The sequence below is a fragment of the Equus caballus genome, chromosome 13 (genome assembly GCF_041296265.1).
Source record: "Equus caballus isolate H_3958 breed thoroughbred chromosome 13, TB-T2T, whole genome shotgun sequence".
Classification (NCBI taxonomy): Eukaryota; Metazoa; Chordata; class Mammalia; order Perissodactyla; family Equidae; genus Equus; species Equus caballus.
In genome coordinates, this window is record NC_091696.1 from 37,088,975 (window position 1) to 37,112,007 (window position 23,033).

The window sequence follows — 23,033 nt, forward strand, 5'->3', positions numbered from 1 at the left end:
GAGTTAGTAATCTTGGGTCCACTTTCTCAATTCCTGTAATTAGCTGTAGTCACGTTCCTTGCAAGGGCTCTGGCGCCCCACCTTCCACCTCCCCATCAGCCCTGCTGTTTGCTGTCTCCGTCGTCGTGCCTGAGAAAAGAGGAGACAGGAAAGATGGGGCAAACGATGGCGGAGCTCGCTTTTTTTCTTACATTATTGCCTGCTGCTAGGAGATCTTAGACGAAAGGAGATAGTTATTTAAAAAACATTTTCCTTTCAATTCTGTCCCCATCTGGAGTCTCTTATCCCAGCCTCCCTCCCACACCCAGCCCCGTCCCCACCCCCAGATCTCCCGCCGTTGATTGCTGTAAGTGCACAATTTTCTCCTAGGCTAACCAGTGCGACTAACTTTCAGTTTTCAAAAACGAGGAAGTTCCCAGGGCAAGATGCAACGTGACGGCTTCAGTCACACAAAGAGCCAAAATGCATAAGAAGACTTAGGTCTTTTCTTCAAGGACCTTATACCCGAGAGGAGGAAATAAGACAATGTGTGCACAAGAAGGTAACGATGCAGGGCAGTCAACTCTAGCCAAATCAGTGATGGGAAAAGTAAAGGCTTTTGATAATTCAGAGAAAAGAGAGAGATTATTTTGACTTGGGGTCATTAGATAAGGATTTTATGAAGGAGGGGGAATAAAGCAAGGCCAAAAATAAAAATAATGATAACAACAGTGATAACAGCACAGGTTATTGATCTCTACTGTGTAGTAGGTATTGCACTACACGTCTTATGTGCATCATCTCATTGACTTAGATAAGCCTCTCTGTGGTAGGTTGGTATTGTTATTAGCCTCACTGTCCGTTCGAGGCTCCAGGAGGTGAAGGGCTTTGTCCAAAGTCACCCGGTACATAGCAGAGGAGTAGAGATCTGCCCTTAAATCAGATTCCAGAACCCCACTCCTAACCATTAAGCTACATTGGCAGAGAGGCAGGAAGAGGGCATTTCAGGCCAGGAGAAGCCCAGGGATGGAAGGAATGTTGTCTAGTCCTCGAACAGTGTCTTGGCAGACAGAGTTGGGCTGAAACCTGGGGTTGAAGTCTGGGAGCACCAGGAGATAAAATGGAATGCTTCTTGGAGTCAGGGGACTAAGAAGGGCGGTTCTTTGGAAAGGAATTATATGCTCAAAGAGATTAAACATTTAGAAAGATGTTTAATCTTGCACCAATGTATAGGATGAAACAGATGAGCAAGAGTGTAGCCTGGGAGACAGGTCAGGAGGCTCCAGTGCTTAAATTGTGCTCCCCTGATATTTTGGTTGGGAGCTACACAGGGCATTTCTTTCTTTTTTTTTCTCTCCAAGGTATGCTCTTTTTTTTTTTTTTTTTTTGGTCAGGAAGATTTGCCCTGAGCTAACATCTGTTCCCAATCTTCCTCTTTTTTTCCTCCCTAAAACTATGTTGTATATCCTAGTTGCAAGTCATTCTATTTCCTCTATGTGGGATGCCACCAAAGCATGCTTGATGAGCAGTGTGTAGGTCCTCGCCCAGGATCCGAACCAGCAAACTGAGGGCTGCTGCAGCTGAGCACAGAAACTTATCCACTCAACCGTGGGGCTGGGCCCCATAGGGCTTTTCTTAGGAAATGGTCACATCATAATAAAAGACAGTTCGTGGGTTGTGTCAAAATATGTACTTAGCACAGTGCTTGGCACAGAGTAGCCACATAAATTAATCTCATATCATCAAAAAAGAGAGAAGATGCTGCGGTGTTTGGCAAAAGCTGATTTCAATTACACAATTTTACTTCCTCAGTTCACCTCTCCTAGAAATGCATGCCCAGGGTTGCGGGGATTACAGAAATGTTTATGGCCCATTATTTGTGTTGTTATAATAATTATTATGTAACATTTATTGGGTTTAAAAAATACAGAGGTATAAAGAAAATAAGCAATTTGGTCTTTTATTCTTGAGGAGAAAAAAGCAAAACCAACTACTCACTAATTAAAAGAGATATGAAATAGGAATACGAACATGTGTGAGAAAGCCAGATGTTTATTTGCTTCTATTTGCCTTTGCTTCAAAGGAAGGAAGAGAGATTGTATTACAAAAAATTTTAGTTGGAGTTGGAAGCAGAAGCTAGTCTTGGCTAAACATTGACTAGCTCTTGATTCTGTTCCTCAGTCCTTTTGATTAGAATGTCCGTTCTCCTGCTGACTTCTCGAACAACTGCCATTTTGACCGAGTCCAAAGCTTTAAGTCAGCAAAGCAGTTTCTCTGGAAAAGCAGCTCCGACTTCCTTTAAAGATGGCTCCACTATAGTCAATTTTGACAAAAGTACTTATCTTGATTACTGAGTCGGTTTCCCCATAAATGTTGCAGCCTAGGCGAGTGTGTCACTGCCCTGGCTTCCCAGTCTCTGTCCTCAGGAGGTCGGGGACTGGGAGGTGGGCCAGGAGGAGCAAGCGGGGATGTATCTCGGAAGCGTGGGAAAGGCGGGCCGCGCCTGGGGGAGGACAGGAAGGCAAGAGCTGGAGCCTGGGGCGCGTGGGCGCGCTCGCGGGGAAAGCACCCACGGCGGCGCGCGCTGGGCCCCCTCCCGCCCGCAGGGTATCTGGCCGGGGCCGCGCCAGCGTGGGGTGGGGCGCGGCGGTTGCGGGGATCGTTGAGAGGAGGCGCGGCGCCGGCTCCACGCGCGCCCCTCAGCGGCAGAGGCGGTTGCAAGTCGTGAGCGGTGAGTGTGCAGGCGTCCTCGCCCTTCGTCCTCCTCCCCAAGGCCCTGGGCTCCCCGGGGCCCACCCTCTCCGCCCTGCAGCCTGAGAGCACGCCCCCCTCCTCTCAACAAGTACAAACGCGCAAAAACCCACTAGGAACTTAGGGTTGAATTTTAACTGTTTTAGTTTTTTATTTTGGTTATAGCTTAGGGGTTAGAAGGAAGGTTTTGGGAGATGCTGTCAACTTTGGTTTTAGTTTGACTTTAGGCAAGAGAGTTGACCTCTGAATCTCAGCTATAGTGTAGGAATATCATTTTACCCATCTCGCAGGGTTTTTCTTTTTTTGAAAATTGAGGTAAAATTCACCATTTTTACCACTTTAAAGCATTAGAATCCAGTGGATTTTGTTGCATTCAAAATGATGTGCAACTATCACCACTAATTCCAGAACATTTTTACCATTCCTAAAATAAACCCTGTGCTCCCTGAACAGCCACTCCCCAACGCCCCCCTCCTCCAGCCCCGCAATCTCCAGGCCCTGACAACCACTGATCTGCTTTCTGTCTGTATGGATTTTCCAATCCTGGGTATTTTAGATAAATAGAATCATATAATATGTGGCCCTTTCTGTTAGGCTTGTTTCACTTAGTTTAATGTTTTCAAGGTTCATGAATGTTGTGTCATGTATCAGTACCTCATTCCATTTTGCATATATTGCATTTTGTTTATCACTTGACAGACTTTTGGGTCATTTCCACTTTTTGGCTATTATGAATAATCCTACTATGAACCTTAGTGTACATGTTTTTGTGTGGACATATATTTTCTATTCCTTTGAGTATGTACTTAGGAGTGGAATTGCAGGGTTAGATGGTAATTATATGTTAGCTTTTCAAGGAATAGCCTCACTATTTTCCAGAGCAGCTGTACCATTTTACATTCTCACCAGCAGCGTGTGGAGGGTTCCAGGTTTTTCTGTTCTCACCAACATTTGTTATTTTCTGTTGAAAAAAATTTTTTTTTAATTATAGCCATCCTAGTGGGTAAGTGGTATCTCATTGTGGTTTTGATTTGCATTTCCCTAATGACGAATGATGTTGAACATCTTTTCAGGTGCTTATTGCCATTTGTGTAATTCCTTTGGAGAAATGTCTATAGATCCTTTTGCCCGTTATTTAATTGGCTTGTCTTTTTGTTGTTGAGTTGTAAGATTGCTTTATCTATTCAGGATATGAAACCCTTATCAGATATGTGATTTGAAAATATTTTATTCCATTCTGTAAGTTGATTTTTCACTTTCTTGATAGTGTCCTTTGATGCTTGGAAGTTTTTGATTTTGATGAAGCCCAATTTATCTATCTTTTCTTTTGGTTTCATATCTAAGAATGCATTGCTAAATCCGGGTTATAAAGATTTACTTGTATATTTTCTTCTAAGAGTTTATTGTTTTAACTCTTACATTTGAGCGTTTGATCCATTTTTGAATTAATTTTTGTATATGGTGTGAGGTAAGAGTCCTACTTTATTCTTTTGCATGTGGCTGTTTAGTTATTTAAACACTATTTGTTCAAAAAACTATTGTTTCCTCAAAAGACTATTATTTCCTCATTGAATGAGCTTGGGTTTATTTCTCAACTCTCAATTCTATTCCACTTGGTTTATATCTCTTTGCTTATGTCAGTACCATACTCTTTTGATTACTATCACTTAGTAGAAAGTATTGAAATCAGGAAGTGTGAGACCCCAAACTTTGTTCTTTTTTCCAGGATTGCTTTGGCTACCCAGGGTTCCTTGCAAGTCCCTATGAATTTTAGGATGTGTGTTCATTTCTGCAGAAAAAGGCAGTGGGAGATTGATGGACTCTGTAGATAAGTTTGGAGAGTACTGCTGTCTTAATAATAGTAAATCTTCCAGTCCATAAACATGGGATGTCTTTCATTTCTTTAGGTCTTCTTTAATTTCCCCCCTAGCTTTATTGAGGTAAAATTGAAAAAATTGTAGTATATTTAAAGTGTACAAAATAATGGTTTATATATATATTCATTTTGAAAGGAGTCCCACATTCAAGTTAATTAACACATCAATTACCTCACATAGTCCCCTCCCCCTGCTTTTTTGGTGAGACCACTTACAATTTACTCTCTTAGCAAATTTCAGTTATACAATACAGTATTATAAACCAAAGTCACCATATTATACATCAGATCCTCAGAACTTATTCACCTTATAACTGAAAGTTTGTGTTCTTTTTACCAACCTCTCTCCATTTCCCCCACCCCTCAGCCCCTGGAAACCTGGAGATTACATCGAATCTATAGATGGTTTTTAGTAGTATGGACATTTTAACAATAACTCTTCTGATCCATGAACATGGAATATCTTTGCATTTATTTGTGTATTCAGTTTCTTTCATCAGTGTCTTATAGCATTCAGTGAAAAGATCTTTCACTTCCTTAGTTTATTCCTAAGTATTTTATTGCTTTTGATACTCCTGTGAATGAGATTGTTTTCTATCTGTTTGTTAAACTCATTTTGTTCTTGCATTGTTTTCCTGATTTCATTAAATTTTTTTTTAAAGATTTCTTTATTTGTATTATTTTTTTATTTTTCCTTTTTCTCCCAAAGCCCCCAGGTAAACATACACAACATATAGTTGTGTATTTTTAGTTGTAGGCCTTCTAGTTGTGGCATGTGGGACGCTGCCTCAGCATGGCTTGATGAGTGGTGCCATGTCTGTGCCCAGGATTCGAACTGATGAAACCCTGGGCCGCCGAAGCAGAGCGCGTGAACTTAACCACTCGGCCACGGGGCCATACCCTCATTAAATTTTTTTATCTGTGTTCTCTTGAGCTCTTTTATCATCTTTAGAACAATTATTTTGAATTTTTTGTAGGTCAATTCAATTATCTCCATTTGTTTGGGGTCAGTTACTGAAAGTTCACTGAGTTCCTTTGGTAGCGTCATGTTTCCCCGATTCTTTGTGATCCCAGTAGTCTTACATAGGTGTCTGCACCTTTGAAGAAGTAGTCACCTCTTCCAGATTTTATGGACTGACTTCGGTAAAGAAAGACCTTCACCTGTGGATGGGGACATGCTGGAGTGTGTTGTGACCCTGCAATGTAGTGGTGCAGGTTGCCAAGTACAGGGGCATGTGGCAGCTCCGGATCCAGCGGGGCATGATGTCTCTTCAGGTTGGGCTGCTGGAGTCCACAGCATTGACAACTGTATGGTCTTTAGTGAGCACTATGGGGAGTCCACGATGCCTGCAAGGGCCGTTAGAGTCCTCGGCAGTGCCTCCAGGTCCAGAGGCTATGGAGCAGGGCAGGCGGCACTGGTGGCTGGAGCTGGTGGTGTGTACTACACTCAGTTGCGGGGGCCAGCAGCTAGTGACTGTGTAGTGGCAGGAGCTGGTTGCAGATACACACATAGTGGTGGGGGCTAGGGCCAGCAGCGAGGGCCAGGGCCAACTGAGGGTGCACTGGCAGCTGCAGGAGCCCTGGTTGTTGGCGTACACTCTGTGGCTGGAGGATCTCACATTGGGCATGCACAGCAAAGGAGGCTGGTGACAGGAGTCTGGCTAGCTGGGTGCAGGTGCACAGCTGGTGAGGCTAACTTCAGCTGAGCCCGCTGGTGCAGGTCAGTGAGAAGACAGGGCCAGAGCCAAGTCCACAAGCAGCTGTGGGGGCCCTGGCTGTCAGGGTGCTCTACTGTGGCTGCAAGGCCTTACCACGGGTGAACAGCAGTGGAGCCTAGTGTCAGGACTCAGGCTAGGGACATGCAGATACACAGCTGGAGGAGCTAGCTGCACGTGAGCCCAGGGGTGCTGGCCATTGCCTGGAGATAAGGGCAAATCTGGGTCCACAAGTAGCTGTAGGGGCCTTGGCTGTCAGTGTGCACTTCCATGGCTGCAGGATACTGCCACAGGTATGCACACTGCTGCAGAGGCTGGTGATGGGAGTCTACTATTATTGTGTTGCTGTCTGCTTGTCCTTTCAGTTCTTTTAATATTTGCTTTATATATTTAGGTGCTCTGATGTTGGGTGCATACATGTTTACAATTGTTATATCCTCTTAACTAATTGATCCCTTTATCATTATATAATGACCTTGTCTCTTGTTACAGATTTTGGCTTAAAGTCTATTTTATCTGACATAAGTACAGCTACCCCTGCTCTCTTTTGGTTTCCATTTGCATGGAGTATGTTTTTCCATCCCTTCACTTTGAGCCTGTGTGTGTCTTTAAAGCTGAAGTGAGTCTTTTAATCCATTCAGCTACTCTGTCTTTTGATTGGAGAAGTTAGTCTATTTACATTTAAACTAATTATTAATACGTATGGATTTAATCTTGTCATTTTGTTAATTGTTTTTTTCTGGCTGTTTTTTAGTTCCTTTGTTCCTTTCTTCCTCTCTTGCTCTCTTCCTTTGTGATTTGGTAATTTTCTGCAGCAGTATGCTTTGATTCCTTTCTCTTTCTCTTTTGTGTATCTACTATATGTTTTTGTTTCACAGTTACCATGAAGCTTACGTAAGACGTAACAGTCTATTTTAAGCTGATAACAAGTTAACTTTGAACATATACAAAAGCTTTACATTTTTACACTTTCCCCTCCACATTTTATGTTTTTGACATTAGATTTTATATCTTTTTATATTGTATATTCACTAACAAGTTATTGTAGCTATAGTTATTTTTAATACTTTCATCTTTTAACCCTTATGCTAGATTTATAAATGATTTAGACACACCAATACAATATTAGAATATTCATTTGATGCCCTTTATCATGTTGAGGAAGTTCCCTTCTATTCCTACTTCATTGAGTTTTGTTTTTTTTTTAATCATGAAAGGATGTTGGATCATGTCACATGCTTTTTCTGCATCAATTGAGATCATGTGGGTTTTTTCCTTCATTCTGTTAATATGTTGTATTTCATTGATTTTCACATGAAAATCAGCATTGCATTCATGGGATGAATCCCCATGGGTATAATCCTTTTGATATTCTGCTGGATTCAGTTAGCTAGTGTTTTGTTGAAATTTTTGCATTTTTATCCATATGTGATATTAGACTGTAGTTTTTTTTTTCTTGTGATGTCTTTTTCTAGCTTTGGTATAAGGGTAATTCTGGCCTTATAGAATGAATTAAGAAGTGTTTCCTCCTCTCCTATTTTTTGGTAGAGTTTGAGAAGTTATGGTAAAAAAAAATACTTTCGGTTTTTGTCCCTGGTTCCTGGCACAGAACCCACCAAGTCCTTGGAATTTCTTGAGTGGTAGGAGTATCTTTTGTTCTTCATAACTAGCCCCTTTTGACCAATCTGAGTTTATGCTAATGAGGTGACTCTTAGTAGGCCCCTACGTGGCTTCAGGATGGGGCTGGTTGCAGAGGAACCAACCATGTGATTAGAGGGTTAGAACTTTCAGACCTCACCCCATGCCCTGGCTTCCAGGAGGGGAGGAGGATGGCAATTGACTTAAATAACCAATGGCTATTGATTTAATCAATCGTAACTACTTAATGAATCCTCAATAAAAAGTCTTGAACAACGAGGTTTGGAGAACTTCTGGGATGGTGAAAACATCAATGTACTGGCAGTGTGGCATACTGGAGAAGGCATGGAAGCACCGTGCCCCCCACTCCTTGCCCTATGTACCTCTTCATCTGGCTGTTCATTTATAACAAACTATTCTTTTAAGTATAGTACTTTCCTGAGTTCTGTGAGTCATTCTAGTGAATTATTGAACTTGAGGGAGGATTGTGGGAACCCCAAATTTGTAGTTAGCCAAGGAGAAGTGTGGATAACCTGAGGACCCTATTTGCAGCTGGCATCTGAAGTGAAGGTAGTCTTGTCCAATGGAGACTTTAACCTGGGTTATTAGTATCAGAGTTGAATTGAATTGTAGAACACTTTGTTGGGGTGTCAAAGAATTGGGGAATTGGTTGTTGCTTGGAAAATCAAATAGAAGGATTCGTGTAAATTATTTTTTAGATGTTGAGTAGAATTCACCCTTGAAGCCATGTGATCCTGGCCTTTTCTTTGCTAGCAGGTTTTTGATTACTGCTTCAATCTCCATTATAAGTCTATTCATATTTTCTACTTGTTCTTGAGTTGGTTTGGTAGTTTGTGTGTTTCTAGGAATTTGTCATTTCATCTAGGTTATAAAATTGTTCACAATATTCTCTTATAATCCTTTTTATTTCTATAAGATTGGTGATAATGTCCTTTCTATCTTTTCTGATTTTAGTAATTTGAGTCTTCTCTCTTATTTTGGTCAGTCAAGATGAAGGTTTGTCACTTTTGTTGATCTTTTTAAGGAACTGATGTTTGGTTTCTTTGATTTTATTTTTCTAAATTCTCTATTTCATTGATCTCTGCTTTAATATTTATTATTTTCTGCCTCTGCTCTCTGTGGTTTTAGTTTTCTCTTCTTTTTCTAGTTCCTTAAGGTGGAAGTCTAGGTTGTTGATTTGAAAGGTAGGAGTTTACAGCTAAACTGCTTTCACTGCATCCCATAAGTTTTAGTATGTTGTATGTTTTTCATTCATCTCACAGTATTTTCTAATTTCCCTTGTGATTTCTTCTCTGACGCATTGGTTGGTTATTAGTATATTGCTTAATTTCCACATCTTTGTGAATTTTCCAGATTTCCTTCTATTGCTGATTTCTAATTTAATTTCATTGTGGTCATAGAAGATACTTGTATGATTTCAATCTTTTTAAACTTATTGAGACTTGTTTTGTGGCTTAATGGTCTATCCTGGAGAATGTTTCATGTGCGCTTGAGAAAAATGTGTATTCTGTTATTGTTGGGTAGATTGTTCTATATATGTTAGGTCCAGGTGATTTATGGTGTTGTTTATAACTTCTCTTTCCTTGTTGATCTTCTGCCTAGTTGTCCTATTCACTATTGAAAGTCAGGTATTGAAGTCTCCAACTATTATTTTTGAACTTTGTATTTCTTACTCAATTCTGTCAGTTTTTGCTTTACATTTTTTGGGAGCTCGGTTGTTAGCTTCATATATGTTTGTGATTGCTACATCTTCTTGATGAGTTGAGCTTTTTATCACTATATAATGTCTTTGTCTCATAACACTTTTTATCTTAATGTCTATTTTGTCTTATATTAGTACAGTCATTGCAGGTCTTCTTTTGGTTACTGTTTGTGTGGAATATCTTTTTCTGTCCTTTAGTTTTCACCTTATTTGCATCTTTGGATCTAAAGTGAGCCTCTTATAGGCAGCATATAGTTGAATCAAGTTTTCATGCCCATTATGCCAATCTCTGCCATTTAGAGAGTTTAATCTCCTTATCTTTAATGTAATTAATGATAAGGAAAGACTTATTTCTGCCATTTTGCTTTTTGTTTTCTCTATGTCTTATATAATTTTTGTTACTCAATGACTCCATTACTGTCTTCTTTTTGGTAAGGTATTTTCTAGTATACCATTTTGATTCCTTTCTCGTATCTTGTACAATATTTTTTTTTAGTAATTTTCCTAGTGGTTGGCCTGTGGACTATAATTTACATCTTAATTTAGTTTAAATTAATACCAACTTAATTTTGATAGTATACAAAAATTTTGCTTCTATTTACCTCTGCTCCACCCTTTATTTTCTTATTGTCACAACTGCATCTTTATATGTTGTTTGCAAAATCAACATGGATTTATAATTTTTTTAAATACAGTTGTCTTTCAAACATATGGGAAAAATGAGTTATGGACCATTAATACTGATTTTATATTTCCATTGTAATCTTCATTGGTGTTCTTTATTTCTTCATGTAGATTTACTTTACTGTCTCATTTCTTTCTATTGCAATTTATCTATTGTGATTTTATATAATTGTTCAAATTTAACTGGGAATCTTGTATTTTATCTGGTAACCCTACTTGGTTAGGTTTAAACCACAAGTTCCAACCTGCCTCTGTGGGCTCTGGTTGCAGTGTCAATTCAGTTTTTAAAGACTTTCTTATTCTATCTGGATCCTTCTGGGGCCCTGGCAGAGTGTGTCATCTCAGTAATCAAAGTGATTGACGTGCTAACTAGGATGAGATCCACTTAAGCTCAGATCAAGGCTGGGCTCCTCTATCTCCCCAGTACCTTCAGTTTCTCTGAGGCACTCTTCTTTTTTGTCTTCTGGCCAGAAATCATTGAATTTCTTTGTTGCCTGCCAGGGAAACTTCAGAATTACTTCAATTCTGGTGTTCTTCTTTGCTGTATTTTCTGGTTACTCTTTCTGGTTCACTCCCTTAAAGGATGCAATGCCTTTTAGTACTAATGCAATACACAGCACCTCCTTCTCCCCTGTGGTATGTCTTGAAGTCCAATTCTGGTTTAACAGTGTGGTGTACAGGAAGCAAATTTTGACACATGTTGCAATATAGATGATGCTTGAAGACATTTTATGCTAAGTGAAATAAGCCAGTCACAAAAGGACAAATACTGTCACAAATAAGTGATTCCACTTATATGAGGTACCTAGAGTAGTCAAATTCACAGACAAAGAAGGTAGAATGGTGGTTGCCCCAGTTGCTGAGGGGAGGAGGGAATGGTGAGTTATTGTTTAACGGGTACAGAGTTTTAGTTTGGAAAGATGAAAAACATTCTAGAGATGGATGGTGGTGATTGGTGCCACTGAACTGTACACTTAAAAATAGTTGAAATGGCAAATTTTACGTTCTGTATGTTTTATCACAATTAAGAAAAAGTGCGTAGCCTTTCAGCTACCCCCTCCATAGTAGCAAATGACCCCAGAGTAAAAACCTTACAAAGTAAGTATTGTAATTTTTCTGATTTTATGGATGATAAGCAGCCATAGGTTAATTATTTGCTCAAAATTATACAGCTTGTGAGAGAGTTAGAATTGGAACTCAGGTAACTTCAGATCCTGGGTTCTCACTTACTATGCCCTACTATCCACACCATGAGGAAGGAATCATGACTGTTTTGAATTCATCTAATGCTTAGCATAGAATATGACACAGAGTAGGTTTTAAATAAATAATTATTCAGCATTATATTTTGTGAGAGTTTCAGAGCCTATCAAAATAATAATTGATATTCTGCATTTACATTTTACATCTTTATAAACCTGAGGCTTCAACTTATTGATCTTTGCATTTCTGTTGCCTAATGTTTTCATACATATTAGGAGATCATTAGATGTGAATTTATATGAAAACAGGAGCAGCCTAGTATTTATTTCAAGTTGTTTTTTTTTGTAGTTATCTTCCAAAATTGAACAAAGAAACGAGTAAAACAATGAAGTAATCCTTTTACTTGACTAAATTTAACATTTTGGCAGGTAACCTAAAATTTTAAAATCTTTGCTTCCTTAGAGTTGAACTTCCGTTCTTTGTGGTAAAATGGATTTGTTGTGGCTCAACCAATTTGGAATCCTTCTCTGGAAAAATTTCATATTAAAGGTAAGTGGAGGTATCTGTAGGAAATAGTTGTAAAGGCTAATGAACCTGAAAGGGAAAAATTTTAATAGCTTCTTCACTTCATTTTGGTTTATGTGTTTTTTCCCCCCTTTTGTCCCATGGCAGAGGGTAGCACTTCTAAATCTGAAGAATACCCATAGGGTAAATCAATAGAAAGAATAATGAAATGTGGGAAAGGGTGAAAAAACAATCCAGAGAACCATTCATATTGTAGAATGAAGCTGAATAATATAACTTTGTGTTGTATACATGTATACGCTTAAGAGTATGAATACAGACACACGTACACATACACATAGTCTTAGGTTAATTAACAGTCTTTTTATTTCTCTTATAGAGGCGGAAGATAGTTTCTCTAGTTGTGGAAATCTGTATGACAGCCCTCTTCTCTGCAGTGATTTTGCTTTATCGCAAAGATACGCTAAATGATTTTCGAAAGGCTTCTATTTACCGACCTCTTCCCTTGAGTAATCTGCCTGATTTCTTCAATGATACAGAAACTACATTTGAATTGGTTTATGTCCCTTCTGAAAGTGATGTGGCAAGAAATATTACGGAGATGGTGAAAGCGGATTTAAAAATCAATTTTACAGGTTGGAGATTGTGATGTCTAAAGTGTTTTTTGTAGAATAATTATTAATTTGTTTTAGAAGAGGCATACTTCAGTGACCTTCCTAACTTGTGCATTAATCTCCTAAATATGACATTATGGACTTTGTCAAATAAATCAAACATATTCTTGGAATAATCATAAACAGAATATAATATTTAAAATTAGATGATGAGTTAAGTAACTCTAAATCTGTTTTATTTCTAACTGTGCTTCTTCAACTGGGGTATGTACCTGAGAGCATGCTGAAGGGACACAAAGCCTCAGGGTGAATTTGGTAGTTTTTTTCTGGATGCATAAACTTTACTTGAGGTCACTAATTTTAAACATTTTATAACAATATTACTTAAGTGTGATATATGAATGCATTTGAAAAGAAGATTAAAACAATGTAGAATTATACCAGAAAAATTCTCATCTCCTTATACTCTCCTCACTCTGCACCCGATTTCTCTTCTTTATCTCCTACAGTTAAAAACACTCTCAGAAATTTGGTAAGCATCCCTTCAGTCTTGTCTCATGCTTTTACATATGTGTGTGTGTGGATTTGTTCCGTTATATATTTTTAAAATTATATATTTATTTCTCTCATCTTAAGGGCTTTGAGGTAGGAGGGAAGGAGAGATGTTATATATTCACTTTGCCATCTTAAAAACCATCTTTAAAAATGAAAGTGTTCTATCATGTAACAATGCAAAATTCCTATGAATTTAAAACATATAAACGATGAATCTCTGAAGCACTTTGGTGCTTGTGATGGGCTGATTTAAGTTACCTTTCAAGTATCCCTGTGTATGGAGGTGGGGGTCGGGGACAGGCTGCCGTTTCTTAACTTTGGCTATTATGGTTCCATCAGTGGAAAAGTCTAAGAAGCATTGTTCTTCTGTCATCTGGAGGCCGTCTTGAGAGGGTGTGCCTGAGGGCCAGATTAGAGATCTGATGAGTTGAAGGTCCATGGTGGCATATGTTAATAAATGTCTATTTCCTCCTCTTAATCAGGCCTGATTACCTTCTTTTAGTTTCTGTTGAACCAACTCTTTAGCAAAATACCTCAATGGATATGAGAGGATATGTGGAAAAGTCTTCATTTGGAAAACTCCCTCATTCAGTTTTTAGTGCTACTCTAAAGAATTGTAGTATTTTTTTTTTAAAAAAAAACAACTGTACACTGGAAGCTTTTAATCTACCAATTCAAATTCTGATAGTATAATATCTGAATAGGATAATGTAGTACAGTATGGTACACTATAGTATTGTGTATCTGTTATTAGTATAATAGCTTGTGATTAGAAAGCTGGTGTTGTGTAAGACTTTGATGTTGGTATTTGATAACTTGGTTTAATCAATACAGAGTAATGATTTCTGTTATAAGCTTTGACAAAGAATTCTTGAGGATTATACAGTACTTTACTTTTAGCACAATGATGCAGAAAGGCCCTCCTCCACATATACACATTTGATTTTGAAAAATTTCAGACCAATAGAGAAAATGCAAAAATGTTGCAATTCACCAAGTAACATTTGCCACATTTGCTTTATCAGTCTCCCCCTCTTTATATATATATATATAATGTATATAAATATGTAAAACTTATAAGAATATATAAATATAATTACTGGATTTTTTTTCTGAATCATTGAGAGTAATTTGCATTCATCATGACACTTCACCTTCAAACACTTCCTGTATCTCCTAAGAATGACATTCTCCAACATAATCTACAATTATCACACCCAAGAATTTTTAAATTGATGCAATAATATCTAATATACAGTCAATATTTATATTTCTTTACTTGTCCTATTAAGGTTCTTTAGAGCTTTATTTTTTTCCTGGTAATCCAGGATCCAGTTAGAGATTTTTATTTTATTTTTTATTTTTTTGAATAAAAGGTTAAAAGTTTTATATAGAGAAATAAACACTTTAGAAGAAACTATAGAGTAATATTTTTAAAAACGGGTTTGTTAAAGTGATCTCCCTCAGCTTTTTTTTACTGTTTACTGCAGACACAAGAGTTCTTTTTTTTTTTTAATTGGGATTCATAATAGTTTACATCATTGTGAAATTTCAGTTGTACATTATTTCTTGTCCGTCCCCATATAAGTGCTCCCCTTCACCCCCTGTGCCCACCCTCCACCCCGCATCCCCTGGTAACCACTGAACTATTTTCTTTGTCCATGTGTTTGTTTATATTCCGCATGTAAGTGAAATCACATGGTATTTGTCTTTCTCAGTCTGGCTTATTTCACTTAGCATAATACCCTCCAGGTCCATCCATGTTGCTGCAAATGGGATGATTTTGTCTTTCTTTCTGCCTGATTAGTAGTCCATTGTACATATATATACCACAGTTTCTTTACCTAGTCGTCAGTTGGTGGGCACTTGGATTGTTTCCATGTCTTGGCTGTTGTGAATGTTGCTGCAATGAACATAGGGGTGCATATGTTACTTTGGGTTGTTGATTTCATATTGTTTGGGTAGATACCCAGTAGTGAGATAGCTGGGTCATATGGTAGTCCTATTTTTAGTTTTTTGAGGAATCTCATACTGGTTTCCATAGTGTTACCGAACCTGAAGTGAGTTTGCTCACCCGTTGCGCAGCAAGCCAATCTCTGACACCGGGGGTGGTGGAAGAAAGTAGGAACTTTATTTTTGCACAGCGCTGAGCAAGGAGAGAGGGCAGCTAACACTGAAATCCCAAACTCCCCGAAAAGCTAAAAGGAAGGGTTTTTATTTGGGGCTTTAGGTAGGGGAGGGGGAGCATACGGCCTTGCTGGTCAGAGCTTTCCCGCCAGCCTGTCTTTGGCCTTGAGACACTTGCAGAGAGGAGGGAGCTCATGACCTTGCTGGTCAGCAGCTTTCCCACCAGCTCGTATCTCTTTGTGGGGAGGAGATGGTCCAGGTGCTTGTCCTTGACGGTGTCTGTCTCTATGGAGGATAGCGGATTCTGGAGGCAGGAAGCCAGAGAGTAAGCAGGGAATGAGTGTTTTGGTTTTAACCCCATATATGCTGGGTTTGATGTGGCGAAACTGATACCAGGGTCGGTATCAATAGTGGCTGCACTTGTTTGCATTCCCACCAGCAGTGTATGAGCATTCCCTTTTCTCCACATCCTCTCCAATATTTGTTGTTTTTGGTCTTGGGAATTACAGCCATTCTGACTGGTGTAAGGTGATATCTCATTGAAGTTTTGATTTGCATTTCACTAATGATTAGTGATGTTGAGCATCTTTTCTTGTGCCTATTGGCCTTCTGTATATCTTCCTTTGAAAAATGTCTGTTCATGTCCTCTGCCCATTTTTTTGATCGTGTTGTTTGTTTTTTTAAAATCTTCACTGGGATCAGGAAACTTTTCTATAAAGTGCCGGATAGTACATATTTTAGGTTTTTTGGGCTATTTAGGTCTCCATTGACTATTCTTTTTTTTAGAATCCTTAGAAATGTAAAAACCATTCATAGCTCACTGCCCATACCAGAGCAGACTGTTGGATAGATATGACCTGCACAGGACATAATTTGCTGACCCCTGACTTAGAACGCTACCTTACACTGTTACTGTTTTCTTTAATGACATTGACATTTTTAAGAGATCAGGCCAATTATCTTGCAGAATGTTTCTTAATTTGTATTTGTCTAATTGTTTCCTCAAGTTTAGTTTCAGTTTGAACATTTGTGTCAATAATATTATATCTTTCTTATAGGATCATCCTAGTGAATCACATTAGGAAGCATATTACCAGTTTCTTCCATAATTGGTGATATCGTGTTTGCTCATTTCATTAAGATGGCTCTCCATCAGACTTTCCATTGTCAAGGCACTGTTTTTCTCTTCGCAGTTAATAAAGAATCTGTAATTCCAGTCAGAACATTTCCAGCACCTTAGAAGCCCCCCTTGTGCCAACTTGAAGTTAGGACTCCCCCAAGTTTAACTATTATTTCTGATATCTAAGACCATAGATTAGTTTTGCTTGCTTTACAACTTGTATAGATGGAGCCATTCACTGGTCCCGTTATAGCATACTGTATAACATACAGTATATGTTATATAGTTTGTGTGTGTCTGCTTTCACTTAGCATTATATTTCCAAGATTCACCCAAATGGTGGTGTGAGATTGTAAATCATTCATTTTCCTTAGACTATCCCATTAATCTATTATTCTACAATTTATTTATCCATTTGTTATTGATGGACATTTTGGGAGATTCCAGATTTTGGCTATTATGGGTAGTTCTGTTATGAACATTTTTATGTGCACCTTTGATGAATGTATATATACCTTCCTATTTGGTGTATAACCAGGTTATAACTAGGAATGAAACTGTTGGGTCATGGAGGATGTATCTATTTAGGTTACTAGATACTATGACACAATTTCACAAATATATTTACTTTTCTACCAGAAATGTATGAGAGTTTCAGTTACTCCACATCTTCACCAACACTTGCTATGTTACATCTTTTGACATGAAGTAACTGATAAAGGCATCCTTGTCTTGTTCCCTGTCTCTAGAGAAAGTTTTTCGATATTTCACCATTGAGCATCATGTTTTTTAAGTGCTTTGTAGATGTTCTTTATGAGATTTAGATAGCTTCTTTCTATTCCTACTTTGCTAACAGATGTTTAAAAATCTTGAATTGATGTTAAATTTTGTGAAATGTCTTTTCTGTATCTAAGATGGCCATAGAATTTTTCTCATTTTTGTTAACAATGATTTTTCAACTGTTGAAGCATTATTGCATACTAGAATAAACTCCATTTAGTTGGATTTATTCTGTGAATTTTATTTGATGATATTTTGTTAAGAAATTTTATATGTATATTTAGAGCTTAGTCTGTTTTGAGTTCTTTGTTCCATGAGTTATTGAGAGTGTATTGCCTAATTTCCATACAATTGGAATTTTTCTAGTTATACTTTTGTGATTGGATGTAACTTTACTCCATTATGATTGGAGAACATAATTTGAGTGATTGCAGTCCTTTGATGATGAGGAAGATGATGATGATGATGATGATGATGATGATTTTTGATGCTAAAGTTGTCCCAGATTTAGCCAATAGGTTTTTCCCAAACAATGTCCTTTTCATGTTTCTCTGTCAGTTTTTGAGCACTTTCTTACTTTCTAACAGAACTAAATGTTCAGGCTGACCTTGTGTTTTCTTTGCCCCAGAACTCAATTAAATCAGTCAAGGAGTCTTGGTTCTTCCTTGTTGGGGATGGTGTTAAGAAACTAAGATCTGAGTACTAGATGTACTCCTTACTACTGGGATCTTTTTGCTCTTAGACTCTTATAGTGGACAGATGTAGGATTTTTTTAATCATGATTTTATATTGATAACTGTGTATTCCAACCCAACACTGTAAGCCTCTTGCCTTCCTTCTCCCTTTACGTATTTGTACCTCCCTTCTTTCACAGAACCCTATTTCCTAGCAGCATCAATGTGCTCATTTGCCCAATCTTACAGAAAAATATTTCTGAATTACTTATATACATAGTACTACCCTTAGTAAAATTATAAGTAAAATTTAAGATTTCTTTGTAGTTCTTTTTCTCTTTAGACTATATTCCATTAGGGATATGTGTCAGCATACTGTGTTTAAAATTTACTTAGGTTAATTAATTTTCTTTCTTCTTGTGGTTATGTTATTAATTTAATATCTATTTAGGATTCATTTGTTTTCTTATTGTTATAGTTATTATACACCTCTGTTTTGATTTAATTTTATTTTTTGAGCATGTAAAAGATTAACATTGTGCAAGAGACAAACCTTTATTAAAACGGATAATTAACTGACATTGCCTTCACTATTCCTTCTAACCTGTTCTCATCCATCCCCTGTAGGTAACTGATGGTATCAGTGTCTGGTTATCAGTTATCCTTTTTGTGTTTCTTTTGGTATAAATATTGCTTCTGCATGTAATTATGTATATGTGCGCCTATACCTATATGTTTTCTATATGTATTTTTTGCTCTCCTTTCTTATACAAGAGCATACTAAATACACTCTTTTTTAATTTAGTTTTTCTTCCCAATAGTATATTACAGTTGAATGAAGCTCATCTTTTAATACTTGTTTTCTGAGGACTTATGAGTATAATGTTTCCTGGGTTTCTGTGTGTATTAAACTGTTTTTCTGTAGCTTTCGCTTGGCTGGATATAAAATCCTAGGCTCCTATTTTCTTTCTCAAAAATGCTGTCCCTTTATTATCTTCCTTTGTATGTTGTAACTGAGAAGTCTGATGCCAACCTATTTTGTTTTGCTTTGTAAGTGACTTAGTGTCTTATTTCTGGAAGTTTCCTTAGATTATATTTTAAATATTATTTTTGCTCCATTGAACAGCTTGTCTGTTGTCTTTTTTTATGGACATGTTTTTCATATGTTGCATCTTTTTGGCTTTTTTCCGTACCAGTCACTTTCTCTGATTCTTTTATCTCTTTATTTTGTTTTTATGCTCTTTGCTATTTTCATTTATCTTCTCAATTACTCTTATTATCTTTTTCAGTCAAATCTATTCATTTAGGGCACCATATACTTTGGTCTTCCTTTCTAGGGTGATTCTTGTCTTTTTCTTAAATCTCTGAAATTCAGCCAACTTTTGTTTTACTTCTTCCTGTTTTTTTTTTTTCTGGTCTATATCTGTGCAGAGTTTTCGGATTTCTTATTTGAGGTGTTTTATCATGTCTGCAAATACTTGTTTCAGGATTTTTAGTTCAGGTTGGAGTGTGGCATCAGTTTTCTTCTGCTCTGTGAAATATTTTCAAGATAGAGTGGGAGAGAATTTTCAACAGTTGAAATGCTTTGATTCTCATTATCTGTTTTTTTTAAGTAGTTTTCTATGGATGTCATATGCTATTTTCTGTTCTTTTTTTTAATTAATTTTTTTCCAGTTTGATTGAAATGTAATTGACATATACCATTGCATAAGTTTAAGGTATACAGCATAATGATTTGATATGTATATATATTGAAAAGTGATTACCATAATAAGTTTAGTTCACATCTATCACCTCGCATAGTTACAAATTTTTTTTCTTTTCTTGTTACTACTCTCTTAGCAACTTTAAATATACAATACAGCATTGTTAACTATAGTTACCTTGCTGTATGTTGCATCCACAGAATTTATTTATCTTATAACTGGAAGTTTGTAGCTTTTGACTTCCTTCACCCATTTCCCTCACCCTCCACCCCACATCTCTGGCAACAGCCAATCAGTTCTGCTTCTGTGAGTTTGCTCTTTTCTTAGATTCCACATATAAGTGACATCATACAGTATTTATCTTTCTCTGTCTGGCATATGTCACTTAGTGTAATACTCTCAAGGTCTATCTGTCTTGTTGCAAATGGCAGGATTTCCTTCTCTTTTATGGCTAAACAATATTTCATTGTATATGTATGTATACATTTTCTTTATCCATTCATCTATTGACAGACATTTAGGTTGTTTCCATGTCTTGGCTATTGTAAATAATGCTGCAGTGAACATGGATGTGCAGATATATCTGTGAGATAGTGGTTTAGTTTCCTTCAGATATATACGAAGGGGTGGGATTGCTGGATCTTATGGTAGTTCTAGTTTTAATTTTTTGAGAAACCTCCATACTGTTTTCCGTAGTTGCTGTACAGGTTTATATTCCTGCCACAGCGTACAAGGGTTGTCACATCCTCACCAGCATTTGTTGTCTCTTGTCTTTTCAATAATAGTCCTTCTAACAGGTGTGAAGTGATGTCATATTGTGGTTTTGATTTGCATTTCCCCAATGATGAGTGGTGTTGAACATCTTTTCATGTATCTGTTTGCCATTTGAATATCTTCTTTGGAAAAATGTCTATTCAGGTCCTTTGGCCATTTTTAATTGGATTATTATTATTATTTTTGCTGGCAGGTTGTATGAGTTCCTCATATTTTTTTGGATATTAATCCCTTATTAGATGCACATATTTTCTCCCATTCCACAGGTTACCGTTCCATTTTGTTGATCACTTATTTCGCTATGTAGAAGCTTTTTAGTTTGATGTATTTTCACTTGTTTATTTTTGATTTTGTTGCTTGTTCTTTAGGTGTTGTGTCCAAAAAATCATAGCAAAGACCAATAAGTAGCTTTTCCCCCTATTGTTTTCTATGAGTTTTATGGTTTTAGGTCTTAGATTTAAGTCTTTAATCCATTTTGAGTTTATTTTTGTGAATGGTGTAAGATAGAGGTTCAGTTTTATTCTTTTGCATGTGAATATCCAGTTTTCCTTACACAATTTATTGAAAAGGCTATCTTTTCCTCATTGAGTTTTCTTGGCTCCCTTGTCAAATATTAGTTGACTGTGTATGCATGGGTTTATTTCTGGGCTCTTGATTCTGTTTCATTGATCTTTGTGTCTTTTGTGGCAGTACCATACTGTTTTGATTATTATAGCTTTGTAATAAAGCTTAAAATCAGCAAGTGTGATGCCTCCAGCTTTGTTTTTCTTTCTCAGGATTGCTTTGGCTACTGAGGATTCTGTTCATTTTTTAATGTCTTATTTTTTCTGAATCAGGAATAAAAGTTGTATATAGTCAAGGTTGAGAGTGTTGGTTAACCTACTAGATTTCTTAGTTCTCCAACACTCTTTCTTGTTTGTATAGTTAAACTTAGTTTTTAAAGTTGATGCAGCTCTTTATTATGGTGGGGCAGAGGTTGATGTATTTTCTGATTTTGTGTGTTTCTTTTCTTTCTAGAGATCCTTTAATTTCCACCTCTTTCTCCTCTTTTTCCCATTTTTGCCATCAAATCTCCAAGTGTGGCCTTTCTACATGCCCCCCTACCCCATCACAAATTGTGTTTTCCAAACACTAGTATCTCAGGTTCCACACACTTTGAAGTCCTTTTCTCTTAATTTCCCCAGTATCCAGAGTTTTGATATGCCAGGTCCAGAGCTATTCCTTGGCATTTTCTCCTTTTGGTGTCACTTTCTCTGTTTGGAGGTAGTTTTATCTGTGTTCTGTCATACTTAGACCCTTCTCTGATAAGCTTGTGTCTGCCTCTTTCACTGGTATAGCTCAGCAGTTGGCTCTGCTGAATTTGGCTCTGTAGTTTCCTATTTACGCTTTGATGGTTGTGGTATTCTGTTTCCTAGTTATGTTGTAGGTGTGTTATGAATGTTTCTTCCCCCTCTCCTTTTTGATCTGTATGATTTTTGGAGGATGTGTAGTAAGTTTCAGAATAAAGCAGCTGTCAGTATTCTACAGTAATCCACAACCTTGTATGACATTTTAAAGCTCTCAAATGCTTATAGATCAGATGAATTTTGTTTACAGTGGAATAGGTTTTCAGTTATCGCTCACCTGCCTAAAGAATTCTTGTTGCAGTTGCTCTTGGTTTCTCCATCATTCAGGACCCGTTCAATTGTTCCAATAAGAGAATCGTGTGGCTTAGAAAAGGATTGTGTTAATTCTTCCTTAAATGTTTGATAGAATTCACCAGTGGTACAAGGCTAGACATATAGATCAATGGAGTAGAATTGAGAGTCCGGGAATAAACCCTTACAGCTCCAGTCAGTTGATTTTCAACAAGAGTAATAAGACCAAGTAATGGAGAAAAAACAGTCTCTTCAACAAATGGTGCTGAGGAAACTGGATATCCATATGAAAAGAATGGAGTTGAATCCTTACCTTATACCTTATACAAAAATAATTCAAAATGGATCAAAAGCTTTAACATAAGAGCTGAAACTGTACAACTCTTAGGAGAAAACATAGGTAAATTTTCATAACCTTGGATTTGACAAAGGAGTCTTAGATATGATGCAAAAGCATGAGCAACAAAAGAAAAAATAGATACTTTGATTTTATCAAAATTAAAAACCTTTGTGCTTCAAAGAACACCATTAAGAAAATGAAAAGACAGCCCATGGAATGGGAAAAAATATTTGCAAATTATATGTCTGATAAGGGACTTGTATCCCGAATATATAGAGAACTCATAACTCAATAAGTACTTGATTAAAATTACTTGATTAATCAAATGCTTGATTAAAAAATGAGCAAAGTATCTGAATGGCTATTTCTTCAAAGAAGATATACAAATGGCCAATAAGCACATAAAAAGATGTGCAACATCGTTAGTCAGCTGGGAATGCAAATCAAAACTATAATGACATACCACTACACACCCACTAAGATGGCTAGAATCGAAAGACAATAGCAAGTGTTGATGAAGATATGGAGAAATTGGAATCCTCATACTTTGCTGGTGGAATGTAAAATGGAATAGTGGCAGTTCCTTAAAAAATTAAACATAACATTATCATA

General features: G+C 37.1%; 1 protein-coding gene across 5 annotated transcripts in view; it reads left to right on the forward strand.

Annotated features, from left to right (window-relative positions):
- Positions 1–23,033, forward strand: part of ABCA14 (ATP binding cassette subfamily A member 14) — a 205,015-nt gene that overhangs the window by 399 nt on the left and 181,583 nt on the right. For 2 of the 5 annotated variants that reach the window (XM_001491761.6, XM_070232209.1), the window contains exons 1-3: positions 2,479–2,710; positions 12,032–12,118; positions 12,474–12,729. In XM_001491761.6, coding sequence (XP_001491811.4) covers positions 12,059–12,118; positions 12,474–12,729 — 316 coding nt within the window. In that variant the 5' untranslated portion in view covers positions 2,479–2,710; positions 12,032–12,058. Of the gene's footprint in view, positions 1–369; positions 542–2,478; positions 2,711–12,031; positions 12,119–12,473; positions 12,730–23,033 lie in introns of those variants that run through there. The other 3 variants (XM_070232208.1, XM_070232210.1, XM_023616173.2) reach the window with 2 other exon arrangements.